The sequence below is a fragment of the Cannabis sativa genome, chromosome 3 (assembly GCF_029168945.1).
Source record: "Cannabis sativa cultivar Pink pepper isolate KNU-18-1 chromosome 3, ASM2916894v1, whole genome shotgun sequence".
Taxonomy (NCBI): Eukaryota; Viridiplantae; Streptophyta; class Magnoliopsida; order Rosales; family Cannabaceae; genus Cannabis; species Cannabis sativa.
The window spans coordinates 37,452,899-37,467,027 of record NC_083603.1 but is presented as its reverse complement, the minus strand read 5'-3'; the positions used below and the strand labels follow the sequence as shown (position 1 = coordinate 37,467,027).

The window sequence follows — 14,129 nt, the reverse complement described above, 5'->3', positions numbered from 1 at the left end:
TGCCAGCAGTGATTTGTCACTACTAAATGAGACCAAAAATTTTCTGTCTTCCAATTTTGATATGAAAGATCTTGGAGAGGCATCCTATGTTTTGGGGATTGAGATCCATCGTGACAGGAATCAAAAAGTTCTTGGCTTATCTCAAGAAGCTTACATTAATCGTGTGCTCAAAAGGTTCAACATGGATTTGTGTAAAGCTGGTTCTGTTCCTATTCTGAAAGGGGACAAGTTCACTAAGCAGCAATGTCCTAAGAACGACTTGGAAAGAGGAGCAATGAAGAACATCCCTTATGCAAGTGTAGTAGGGAGTTTGATGTATGCTCAGGTTTGCACTCGACCTGACATAGCTTTCGTAGTAAATGTTCTTGGGAGATATTTATCTGATCCTGGCCTTGATCATTGGGTTGCAGCCAAGAAAGTTTTGAGATATTTGCAAAGAACGAAGAGTTTTATGCTTGTGTATAAGCAGGTTGACAATCTTTGAGTTGTTGGTTATTCAGATTCAGATTTTGGTGGTTGTGTAGATGATTTAAAGTCAACTTCTGGCTATATTTTCACCTTGGCAGTGTGCCGCTATTTCTTGGAAGAGTGTCAAACGAGTACTTTGATCACGTCATCTACTATGTATGCTGAGTTTGTTGCATGTTATGGGGCATCTTTGCAAGCTTTGTGGCTGAAGAATTTTATTTCGGAGATACGAGTGGTTGATTCTATTTCCACACCTATGCTAATCTATTGTGATAATAATGTCTTGTTTTCTTTTCAAAGAATAACAAGATTAGTAGTGCTTCTAAACATATGGAAATAAAGTATCTCACTGTCAGAGACTTGGTCAAGAAAGGAGACATTGTCATTGAAAATTGCAAGACCGAGTCGATGTTAGCTGATCCTCTAACCAAAGGGTTAAGTGTCGTGTTGTTTAATAAACATGTTGTTAATATGGGCATTTTAGAATCTTTTGATCTTTTGGGTTAGTGGGAGTTTTGTTTTCTGTTTGTTTTTAGAAATTATTATTTATAATTTTCTGAATAAAGTTATGAACTACATTTTATGTTTCAATATTTTTTATTATTGAATGGATATGTTTTCAATTATGTTTTGTTATATTCTCGAGAATGATTGAATTGAAAGCATGTGGTTCATATTGTTGTGATCATTGTCTTTTAAATTTATTTGCTTATTGACAATGATATGTTGTTGGCTTAATTCTTTAAGCAAGTTTAGTGACACTTACTTATTTTAAGTGGTGTATGTTTAATTTCACTGGCTTATTTATTAAGCATCACGGTATCAGTGAAATTGAGGACTGATAAGGATATTATGTTATTTTAAATTGATCACATGTTGAACATAATTCCTTACCACACTACTAGACTTATTGACCATGTCGATTTAATACTTTGGTATTTGTGATTATGAATGTCTTTTGTTGAGTTAAAAACAATATGACTGTCATAGTTCATTATCAAAGGTTAAATTGGACCGGTATGTTGAGATGCTATCAGAGAACTATCAGTTTTTAAAGTGGCCACAAATATTTTCCTGTTGTTCAACCCATGAGTCGTTTTCAAACAAAATTATTTTGATATATAATATATATGTATTAAAATCAATGTAGCCCAAGTGGGAGAATGTTAGACTTTTATTTGGGCTTACATTAAATTTTATGGGTTTTATTAAAACTTGGGTTGATTGGATAGTTCTTTGCTGAGTTAGCCCATGTTGTTGGTGATCAATTGTTAATGGGCTTAGCATCTGTGAGTAAAGTCTAGGTGAAGCAGAAGTGTGGGCTTTTCTAGTTGACTGAAGCCTTTGATGAGCAGGCCCAGCCCAACTAGGGTTTTGTAGCTAAGTCCCCTCCCTAACTCTATAAATACATATTGTCTCATCACAATTGTATACCTTTTGATAATCAGATAAAATAAACTGCTTCTGATTTAGAGATCTAGGGAGGAAGACTTAGTTGATAGTATTGCACTATCGAATTGGAGTAACTGTTGTGGATCAATCAGAGATAATTGCTATGGATCAATCAGGTACACATACCTAATTATTATATCTTATTATTGTGTTCTATGTTATATACAAATAGATCTTGGGTTAATTGTTAATTTATATAACATATATATCTTTTTTTATTGATATTCCTGATCTTGATTCCTGATTAGGAATCAAGAGCTCTCCATCAAACAAAATAAACAGAGTGAATTCTTTCTCCCTTTTCCGTGAAATTAGGCAAGAAAGTCCTGCGTCTTTCTATATCCCCCCAGAACCCTAGTTTTACTAAAAATCCCTTGTGTTGGATCATATTATAACGAATTATTCGTTAATTTAGAAGAAACTTTTTCTTTAATTTTATTAAATGAAAATATCATTCTAAAGAAAAAAAAAATGAAATTTTGAATAGCCTAATAAATAGACTAATAATAAAAATTATTAAAATCAACAACGACGGAAATAATAAATCAAAGTGGATTATCATACATATATTATATGTATAAACATATAACAAGTATTATATGTATAAACATATAACAAGATGAATAAGCTCATTTATTTACACTTTTATTTACATTTATTATATACTTAATATTATCTAGTTTATATATTATTTAATATTCTCTTTCTATATACTCACTTAAGCATTAAGTATAATTATAATAGTATAATTATATATGAAGGATAAGATATCTTTATAACAGGTTAAAATCTTAATATAATAACAAATATACCAATAAATAACAGGTACAAATATTAAATCGAGGTACCCATTCTATGACAACTATCAGCAACTTACCCGCTATTTTTGTTCCTTTAGTGGGCTTAGTATTTCTGGCAATTGCAATGGTTTCTTTATCTCTTCATGTTCAAAAAAGCAAGATTTTTTAGATATTATGAGGTTAAATCTCCTCTATTTTTTTTTCAAGACTTCGGCAGATAGATTATAGCAAAAATATATATTTAGTAGAATATGGGATAACATGTAGCTTACTCCGAGCAGAAGCTCGTATTCACGCATAAACATAATATATGATTAAATGCATTATAGCTATTTGAAAATAGATCAGTATTTGTTATTGGGATGAATCTGAAAGAAACGTAAAGTCAATTTATCTACATGTCCGTGGATATCTATAAGAAATCATATGAAAAAGATGTTATTATTTTTGTTTAGCTCTAAGCAATTGATGAATTACTCCTAAAGCTTTACATCATATATAGTACTAGTTGATGAGGGTTATTTCGGAAACAAAAAAAGTGAAAGTCAAATTTATTGGGGGATAACTCCAATTACAATAAAATGCAACTAGATCTAGTATGAGTTGGCGATCAGACCGGATATGGATAGAACTTATAGCGGGGTCTCGAAAACTGAGTAATTTCTGCTGGGCCGTTATCCTTTTTTTAGGTTCATTAGGATTTTTATTGGTTGGAACCTCTAGTTATCTTGGTAAGAATTTTATACCCTTATTTCCCCCTCAGCAAATCATTTTTTTTCCACAAGGACTCGTGATGTCTTTCTATGGACTCGCGGGTCTTTTTTTTAGTTCTTATTTGTGGTGCACAATTTCGTGGAATGTGGGTAGTGGTTATGATCGATTTGATCTAAAAGAAGGAATAGTGTGTGTTTTTCGTTGGGGATTTCCTGGAAAAAATCGTCGAATCTTCCTCCGATTCCTTATGAAAGACATTCAATCAATCAGAATAGAAGTTAAAGAGGGTATTTATGCTCGTCAGGTTCTTTATATGGAAATCAAAGGACAGGGGTCCATTCCCTTGACTCATACCGATGAGAATTTGACTCTACGAGAAATTGAACAGAAAGCCGCTGAGTTGGCCTTTTTCTTGCGTGTACCAATTGAAGTATTTTGAAAAAAGTGAAGACTTTTGTAGAAAAAGGGAAAAAACGATAGCGCCAAACGAACTATGCTTAGAACAAAAAAAAGTAAACGTACATGGAATAATCCTAAAACGAAATAGTTTTTGTCCATCTATCCTTTTTTGTTAATCAACGTTTTTTATCTTTTTTGTACTCTTTATAATAATAACTTTTCTGTCTTGTTTTGACACTCATTTTTTATCATCACAGTATTCTTCAGAAATTTCTCTCAATTATTCCTATACAGTGGCCACCGGCGATGTTTTTTTTTCGACATTTTTTTATATTTTGAGAAAATAAAACCGGGAATTCTTTCGTCTCGAAATTCAAATCTATTTATTATTTAATAGATATTATTTGCAAAAATGGCTCTTTCGTGCCTTTATCGAAAGGCTTCAATTTGATTATATATTTGGAAACAATATTCCATATAAGAGTCTATTTTATTTCTTCATTCAATTTAATTTGAAGTCAACTCTTTCTTATTCTAGTTCTGTTTTTCTATAGTATGTTTATGTATTCTTTCTAAATTTAAGGACCAACTCATGGACTGAATCAGAAATAAAAAACTGGGACTAGAGTTACGGGCTCGATGACTTGTAATGGAATAGAACTGATACTTGATAGGAATATTAGTATCGTATAGAGTCGACGAATGAAGTGAGTTCATTTAAAAATTCACAGACGAGCAAGAGCAAATGGCAAAAAAAAAAGCATTTATTTCCCTTCTATATCTTGCATCTATAGTATTTTTGCCTTGGTGGATCTCTCTCTCATTTACATTTAATAAATGTCTAGAATCTTGGGTTAATAAGTGGTGGAATACTAGGCCCTCCGAAATTTTTTTGAATGATATTCAAGAAAAGAATATTCTCAAAAAATTCATAGAATTAAAAGAACTCTCCTTCTTCGACGAAATGATAAAGGAATACCCGGAAAGGCAGTTACAAAAGTTTCACGTCGGAGTCTACAAAGAAATGATCCAATTGATCAAGATGGACAATGAAGATCGTATCCATACGATTTTACATTTCTCAACAAATCTAATTTCTTTACTTATTCTAAGTGTTTATTCTATTCTAGGTAATGAAGAACTTATTTTTCTTAACTCTTGTCTTCAAGAATTCCTATATAATTTAAGTGACACAATAAAAGTTTTTTCTATTCTTTTATTAACTGATTTATGTATAGGATTCCATTCGCCCCATGGTTGGGAACTAATGATTGGCTCTATCTACAAAGATTTTGGATTTGCTCATAATGAACAAATTATATCCGGTCTTGTTTCTACTTTTCCAATTATTTTAGATACAATTTTTAAATATTGGATCTTTCATTATTTAAATCGCGTATCTCCGTCACTTGTAGTGATTTATCATTCAATGAATGATTGAAAAAGGATCGACCGATCAAATTATATATAATGTTTGTTACTTTGTACATTAGCAAAACAGTCAAAATTGTACTTATTCTTTCTACCCACCCGGGAGATTCCTTCAATATTCCAGTAACATTATTTCAGTAAATCTAAATAGCAGAATCATAGATAGGAAACTCTACTAGTGACTTATCTAATTTTATTGTAGAAATTTTCGGGATAAATGATTAGACTATGCAAACTGGAAATACCTTTTCTTGGATAAAGGAAGAGATTATTCGATTCATTTCCGTATCACTATTAATATATATAATAACCAGGGCACCCATTTCAAATGCATATCCCATTTTTGCCCAACAGGGTTATGAAAATCCACGAGAAGCGACAGGCCGTATTGTATGTGCCAATTGTCATTTAGCTAACAAGCCCATAAATATCGAGGTTCCACAAGCGGTACTGCCTGATACTGTATTTGAAGCAGTTTTTCGAATTCCTTATGATCTGCAACTGAAACAAGTTCTTGCTAATGGTAAAAAAGGAGGCTTGAATGTGGGTGTTGTTCTTATTTTACCTGAGGGGTTTGAATTAGCCCCTCCCGACCGTATTTCTCCCGAGATTAAAGAAAAGATGGGAAATCTATCTTTTCAGAGCTATCGCCCCACTAAAAAAAATATTCTTGTGATAGGTCCCGTTCCTGGTCAAAAATATAGTGAAATCACCTTTCCTATTCTTTCCCCGGACCCCACTACTAAGAAAGACGTTCATTTCTTAAAATATCCCATATATGTAGGCAGGAACAGAGGAAGGAGTCAGATTTATCCCGACGGGAGCAAGAGTAACAATAATGTTTATAACGCTACAGCGGCGGGTATAGTAAGCAAAATCATACGAAAAGAAAAAGGGGGATACGAAATAACCATAGTGGAGGCATCTGATGGACGTCAAGTGGTTGATATTATTCCTCCAGGCTCCGAACTTCTTGTTTCAGAGGGGGAATCCATCAAACTGGATCAACCATTAACGAGTAATCCTAATGTGGGTGGATTTGGTCAAGGGGTTGCGGAAATAGTACTTCAAGATCCAGTACGTGTACAAGGCCTTTTGCTCTTCTTGGCATCGGTTATTTTGGTACAAATCTTTTTGGTTCTTAAAAAGAAACAGTTTGAAAAGGTTCAATTGTTCGAAATGAATTTCTAGATCCACAGATTTTCAATACCAAGGTCTAAAAAGAACCCCTATTTTTGTTGGAAATTTGTTATGGAATTCTATCAAAAAAATTCTGAAAAGTCTTTAGACTTTTTTATTTTAGTTTTCTATCTTATATCATACATTACATTTTTTGAGAATTACTTGTAACGCATTACTAGTTATAGTATGTATACTGTGAAGAAGACTATTTGACTTTACTTATTTATTTCTTTATTTTTTCAATCAAAACCGAAGCGGTATGATTATGTCACTATTGTCCGATTTCAATGCCATGCCATTTAAAATTCCATCTAATGAATCAATAGTTTTCTATTCTAATAGATATAGAATGCTATTTAACTCAATTTAACTCAACACTAACCATAAGATAAATAAGCAGAAAATAGAAACCAAAGTATCAAAAAAATGAATGAGAGGAAGAAAGCATTCTAATTCGAAAAGGATTAGTTGTATTCCTAATCTTTGACACAAGAAAAGGAATTTTCCACAACCCTTTCTTGTGTCAAAATAATAATCATTCTTGATCCCGTTCGTTAAAGATTCCTATTCGTCTCGTAGTTTCTATTTTTTTCTAGGTTTATCATAACCCTTCTTTTAGATTTATTCCATAAATAAAGTATGTACGGATACTATCGAGGAACAGATGTTCTGAATCAAGTAATTTAAGTTAATTTTCTAAAAATATCATAAAAAACGAAACTGGAGTTTTTTGAAACATCCGAAAAAAATCCTTTTTTTGTTATCATTTAGATTTAGACGAATAAAATATTATGATTATTAAGAGCTCAACGGGACCTACCCCCTCTTTCTTTGTCTTCTTCGAGGGAGATTTCGTTGAGTTCTTACGCTTTCATGTCCTGTCTACAACTCAGTTTACCCAATTACTAAAGGGATGAACCTAATCCAGAATATGAACCATAAAAGAAAATACCGAGTAAACCGATCACAAGAATACCAGCTACAGTACCTATTATCCAAAGAGGAATCCTTCCAGTAGTATCAGCCATTTGTCCTACTTTCCTCCACATTTCATCAGGTTGTCGTGCTAGAGACATAAACAGCCATAGATAATTATGAGATGATATCCTTCCGAATGGGATAAGAGAATTCCTACTATTATTTCCTATTCTTCTTTTTTTTTTTAATTGAAGAAATAATTGGAAAATAAAACAGCAAGTACAAAAATGAGTAATAACCCCCAGTAGAGACTGGTACGATTCAATTCAACATTTTGTTCGTTCGGGTTTGATTGTGTCGTAGCTCTATGATTCGGATTAGGTTTATCGTTGGATGAACTGCATTGCTGATATTGACCCCAAAAAAGAAACGGTAGGTACAACTAGTCCGTGAACAGCTAACCATCGCACAGTAAAAATTGGATAGGTTCTATCTATAGTCATTTGTGCCTCCTAAAAAGATCTACTAAATTCATCGAGTTGTTCCAAAGAATCAAAGCGGCCTGTTATTAATGGAACTCCTTGTCGGCTCTCTGTAAAATACTCGTTTGGACGGGGACTTCCAAATACATCGTAAGCTAAACCCGTGCTGACGAATAACCAACCCGTAATGAATAGGGAAGGTATAGTAATGCTATGAATGACCCAGTATGAATACTGGTAATAATATCAGCAAAAGAACGTTCTCCTATGCTTCCAAACATCTTAAGCTCCGCATATTCTTGTACAGTCAAAGGGGGGTCGACTCCGTAAAAGATGAAATCAGTAAACAGAAATTCACTGAAATCAGATCTTTGTGAGATTGTCAATAGTGTACCAAGGGTTTCTTTAGAGTATACCGAATCAGTATAGCTATTCTTCTTCTGACACAGCAACGAAATTTCCCAATCAGGATCGAAACGAAGTGTTAGAGAATTTCTTTTTTCTTGTTGCGTGTACATGTAGAATTTGTACTATTCAACTATTCAATAGAGTCTTTCTCAAATTCCTGTATCATTACAATTCCCGCAAAGAATCGTAGTAGTGGTTGTAATATAATAATCTAAAGGTTTTCTCAATTTCTCTATTATTAGCTTCGGACTCGAAACTGAGGATGAGGTAAAAATACTAGATAGTATTAGTATTCAAGGAAAGAAAACAACAAATAAATAAAATAAATAATAATCAATATTCGTGATGCACAGAGTGTTGTTGTATTAGACCCAAAGAAAAGGGTGTTTCTTGAGCTAATTACAAAGATGGAGCTTTGTATGTAATTAAGAAAGACAAAATATAAAAATAAGTTCAATTTAAAGTAAAAAAGTAAAGGACATTTTCATTATAAGCTAAGATCACTTGTCGTTCTAAACTGAAAATTAAGTAAAAAAAAGGATTCGTCGATACAATCAAAAAATAATCAAAATAAAAAAGATTTGGTAATTTTATTTCAGAGTGATTCAAAGAAAGTTTCCTTTTTGAATGAAGTTCTAAAACAACTATTTTTACTTTTTTTTTCTAATTATTTAAAACTTATTTAAAATATTCTATATATACTAATATATATATTAGATATTGTATTGTTTATTTAGTGTACTCAACTCAAGAGTTGCTCAATGAATCGGTTGATTCGAAATTTCGAAATGGATAGATGTCACAAATGATGAATTGATTTCTTACCTATGTTACTCTATTTTTGTTAGGACCGCCCTCTATAATTATAATAATTGATGAATCAAAAACTTTCAATTGGTATTTTTGTTTATCTTCGTATCTTTTATAAATGGAAATTTAGGGAAGTGCTTTAGAAACATATGTATAAAAAGAACATATTTTATTTAGTCTCTTTATGCCTACTATAACTAGTTATTTCAGTTTTCTACTAGCAGCTTTGACTATAACCTCAGCTCTATTTATCGGTCTGAACAAGATAGGACTTATTTGAAATTAATTGAACAAACAATTCATAAAAACCTTCTGTGGTAGTTCATTTATTCTATAGTTACTTAACGTGTCAATTTTCAATTTTTGGTCATTGAGATTCATGAGTAATACCGATTAAAATTTAAGGATAGATATTACCTCTCCTTTTCCCCTTTCAAAGAAATTGAAATGATTGAAGTTTTTTTATTTGGAATTGTCTTAGGTCTAATTCCTATTACTTTGGCTGGATTATTTGTAACTGCATATTTACAATACAGGCGTGGTGATCAATTGGATCTTTGATTAATTAACATCTCTTTTTTTGATTGACCTCCTACTTGTTTTAATCTACAGGAGGTCGAATTCAAATTGTTGTTCAATTATTTTTGTGTTATTTTCGACCTTACAAATAAGAAGAATCGAAGCACGCTCTGTAGGACTTGAACCTACGACATCGGGTTTTGGAGACCCATGTTCTACCAAACTGAACTAAGAGCGCCTTAATTATCTTAATTATTATTACAAGAATAACTTTGTAACCCAACTTAGATATATATACTATCCTAGAGAATTTTATTCTCTATTGCTTAGGTATATCCAATTTTAATCAATCTCAATTGATTCCTCGTTACTGCTCATAAGATAAGTAATAGGTAGGGATGACAGGATTTGAACCTGTGACATTTTGTACCCAAAACAAACGCGCTACCGAGCTGCGCTACATCCCTTTCAATTGGTCTACAGTGTCATTGTAGAGAATCCTTGTCTTTTTTTCCACATTTTTATTTCTTTTATTGAAATACAAAATTCAATTATCTTGTCATTTTTTCTTTTTTAGGCTCATATCATATAATAATAATAGACTTATATACGTACTAAATAAATGTAATATGAAACCCATCGTAAAAAAATGAATATTTTGGGGGAATTCTCAAAACAGAAAGGGACGTATTTGTTGTTTTAAGAAAAAACTAATGAATATCTATTAAATCATTGTACATTTCAAGTTGTATATTCCAATTTGTCTTAGGGATTCTACGTAGAAATACAAGTGTCAGTCATTAACTACATATACGCATCTGTTTCTATATGTATTAGCATTATGTATTACAAATTGTATTAAAATTCCAATAACGAATAAAAAGGAGGATTTTAAATGCGAGATCTAAAAACATATCTTTTCGTGGCACCGGTAGTAAGTACTATATGGTTTGGGTCTTTAGCAGGATTATTGATAGAGATCAATCGTTTATTTCCGGATGCGTTGATATTCCCCTTTTTTTAATGATAGTAATTGGGAAGGGGTGACGAAAATTAAATTAGAGATACAATCAAAAATTTGTGACTAATCCCTCCCCTTCTCTTCTTATCTTAATTTTTAGAATTCAAAATAAATTCGAAAAAGAATAAAAGCGGATTGACCAGCGTGAAACTAAGAACTTGGGTTTCCAGGCTAAAAATTTATTAATAATAGAATGAGAAAGAAAATGGACTAGCTATGGCAACAATATCATACAAGAAACTTCAATATTGTACAGCGATTATAAATTCTAAATACTAAATTAAATATTTAAGTAGAAATGTTTGTATTACTTATTATTACTATATTGATTGCAACGAAATCTTTAATAATTGAATTTCAAGTTAGCAACTTCTATTTTTTCCTTCCTTTCTTCTTCTTCGCTTCGGATTGGAAAATAGAAAAATAGAAGAGTTGAATCAATCAAAAACCCAAAGGAGGTTCATGGCTAGGGGTAAAGATGCCCGAGAAACGATTATTTTGGAATGTACCAGTTGTGTTCGAAACCGCGTGAATAAGGAATCAATAGGCATTTCCCGATATATTACTCAAAAAAACCGACATAATACGCCTAGTCGATTGGAATTGCGAAAATTCTGTCCTTCTTGTTACAAACATACGATTCACGGGGAGATAAAGAAATAGATCGAATCGATCGCTCGCGTGTCCGCCTGACATTCCAAGGAAGACGAAAAAGACATATTCTATAATAACAATAATTACATATTATATATAACAACAATTATATCATATCCAACGGATCCAATATTTATTTAAATATAAACAAAAAAAATCTATTTCTTAATTTGAAATTATTTTTGATCCGATCAAAATAGAATTAATATTTTCGGGACAAGGAATAAAAAAATCATGGATAAATCCAAGTGAATCTTTTTTAAATCCAAGCGATCTTTTCGTAGGCGTTTGCCCTCGATACAATCAGGGGATCGAATTGATTATAGAAACATGAGTTTAATTAGTCGATTTATTAGTGAACAGGGAAAGATATTATCTAGACGGGTGAATAGATTGACCTTAAAACAACAACGATTAATTACTATTGCTATAAAACAAGATCGTATTTTATCTTCGTTACCTTTTCTTAATAATGAGAAACAATTTGAAAGAAGCGAGTCGACTCCTAGACCTACCGGTCTTAGAACTAAAAATAAATAGGCTTTCTCTTCAATTTCAATTGAATCAAAAAAAAAAACCAATCCGAACTCAAATGCGAATTGACGTTTTGTTCAAACAATATCAAAATTAAGATTTGATTGTAGTGTCGTAAGAAAAAAAAAGAATTGGGGAAGAAGAATAAATCTTTTTTTATTGAACGTATTTGTTCATTGTGACGACTTTATCAAATTCTATCCTATTTTTTTTTATCATACTAATTTCTACTCTACCTTCCCAGAGTTCATTCGCTAGGGAACTCCGTTTAAAACATTCCAATGGATTCCGTTCAATTTCCTTCTTTTAAGATCTCATTAGAAATCATATAAAGACAATTCCTATTTAATAGAGCTATTTGTGCAAGTATTTTACGATTAAGAAGCAACTGCTTCTTGTACAGATTGTGTATAAATCTACTATAACTGTAGTATACCTTATAGTCTCGTATTACTGCATTTAGCCGAGTGATCCACAAACGACGAAAATATCTCTTTTGCTTACCTCTATCCTGATGAGCCGAAACCAAAGCTCTTATTTTCTGTTGATTAATAGTATGAGTAAGTCTTGAATGAGCCCCTCGAAAGCTTGATGCAAATAAACGAATTTTTGTTCTACGTCTTCGAGCTATATATCCTCGTTTAATTCTAGTCATTGACTAAATGAAACTTTGATGAATAACTAATTGATTTCTTTTCTTTCAGTTATTGTCCTTCCCTTTTCTAGTCTATTAATAAGAAAACGGATTCTTCCAATGTATAAAATAAAAATTCCAATGGCTTTTGCTACTATAACCTTCCCAACCACGATTTTTTCCTTTTTTTTTTTCTAGACCTCTCACCTAGAAATAAGAAATTGTATTGATACTATAAAACATAGTAACTAAAAAACTAGTAAATATAATAAATAGGTATAGTGGGTTCCATCGTTTCTATGGTTACTTCTTAAACGGTAAGGTCCTCTCTATACAACGGAGCCTCTTCCCTCATTTAATCAATGTTATTGATAACTTGTAAAGTTCACACTCTTTGGCTCTACCCATAATTATCCAGTAATAGGTCTTTCACAATGAGACCCACCCATACAGTAACGGTATTTAATTATATTATGAAGATTAGCTGAGTAGCTGACCCTGTTAGTCCGTTCTTGCAAGAGTCAAGAGTAAAGGCAGAATATTTTTGCTTTTCAAATAGGATTTCCCTGCTTAATGAATACCATTTGCTACCAATGGGGAATTCTTTCTCATCTTAAATGAAAAATAGAAGTGATTGGATTTGTACCAATAGCAACCATAAATTAATTTGATACCACAATAAAAGGATATGATAGATCTTTTTTAGATTTTTAGATATTTTAATTTTTCGATTCGATAGTGAATGGTGTTTTTCCATTCTATCCTATTCACTCTTATTGATCACTGATACTGAATTAATTGTTTTCTTTCTTTTTGGCCTAATCCATGATCTGAACGAGTCGCACATACACCCTAGTACATGTTCCTCGTCGCTGAGGACACCCCCGAAGAGCGGGAGATTTCGTGACATTTTTTATTGGCTGTCTTGTCTTTCTAATAAGTTCTTGAATAGTTGGCATGTTGAATCATATACATAATGGGTTGGTTTAGATCGATCCTAACCGGATGATTATGAATCATTTTTTTATTAATAGATTCATCAAATACAATATTTATTTTATTGTTATTATATTAAACCTGATAAAAAGAGAAAATGAAAATATCAAATTGCATATTTGCGGAAATCCCTGTTCTTCTTTATTCAACCGCTACAAGATCAACAAGTCCATGAGCTTGGGCTTCTGTTGCTGACATAAAAACATCTCTTTCCATGTCTTCGGAAACAACCCATAAAGATTTGCCCGTTCTTTGTCCATAAACCCTTGTGATGGTTTCGCGCAGCTTCAGTAGTTCTTCCGCTTCCAGGATAAATTCCCCTGTCGGTGCCTCATAAAAAGAACTAGCAGGTTGATGGATCATTACCCTGATGATATAACATAATTTAAAATTCTTTTATCTCGCATAATGAAATGAAAGGTGAACAAGACTAATAAGATAATAATAAAAAAGATAGAATTGAACAACCGTACAGGCATCTTTTGTATATTGCATACGGCTCTATAATGGAATTCACTTGTCCCTTTTTTTTTACCTTACATCGAAGAAATCGAAAATAAATTAAATAATTATAGGGTCTATCCTATTCACATAGGTCAATGATCCAATAACCACCCTTCCTTTTTGAGTAGTTAAAAAAATACTATGATGGTTCCGTTGCTTTATATATATATTTCGTCTGTTAGTTATTAGTTAGCAATCCCAAA

General features: G+C 32.1%; 2 protein-coding genes and 1 non-coding gene across 3 annotated transcripts; 2 read left to right on the top strand and 1 right to left on the bottom strand.

Annotated features, from left to right (window-relative positions):
- Positions 1-4,578: 4,578 nt before the first annotated feature.
- Positions 4,579-6,141, top strand: LOC133035722 (chloroplast envelope membrane protein). Its single transcript, XM_061111869.1, has one exon. It carries the CDS (start codon positions 4,579-4,581, stop codon positions 5,272-5,274), a length of 696 nt encoding a protein of 231 aa, XP_060967852.1. The 3' UTR covers positions 5,275-6,141.
- LOC133035721 (cytochrome f-like) lies at positions 5,493-13,469 on the top strand. The gene has a single exon (XM_061111868.1). The coding sequence runs from the start codon at positions 5,493-5,495 to the stop codon at positions 6,453-6,455; it is 963 nt and encodes a 320-aa protein (XP_060967851.1). The 3' UTR covers positions 6,456-13,469.
- On the bottom strand, positions 9,748-9,821 carry TRNAW-CCA (transfer RNA tryptophan (anticodon CCA)). The gene has a single exon. It is a non-coding gene; the product is annotated as a tRNA-Trp (tRNA).
- Positions 13,470-14,129: the final 660 nt, after the last annotated feature.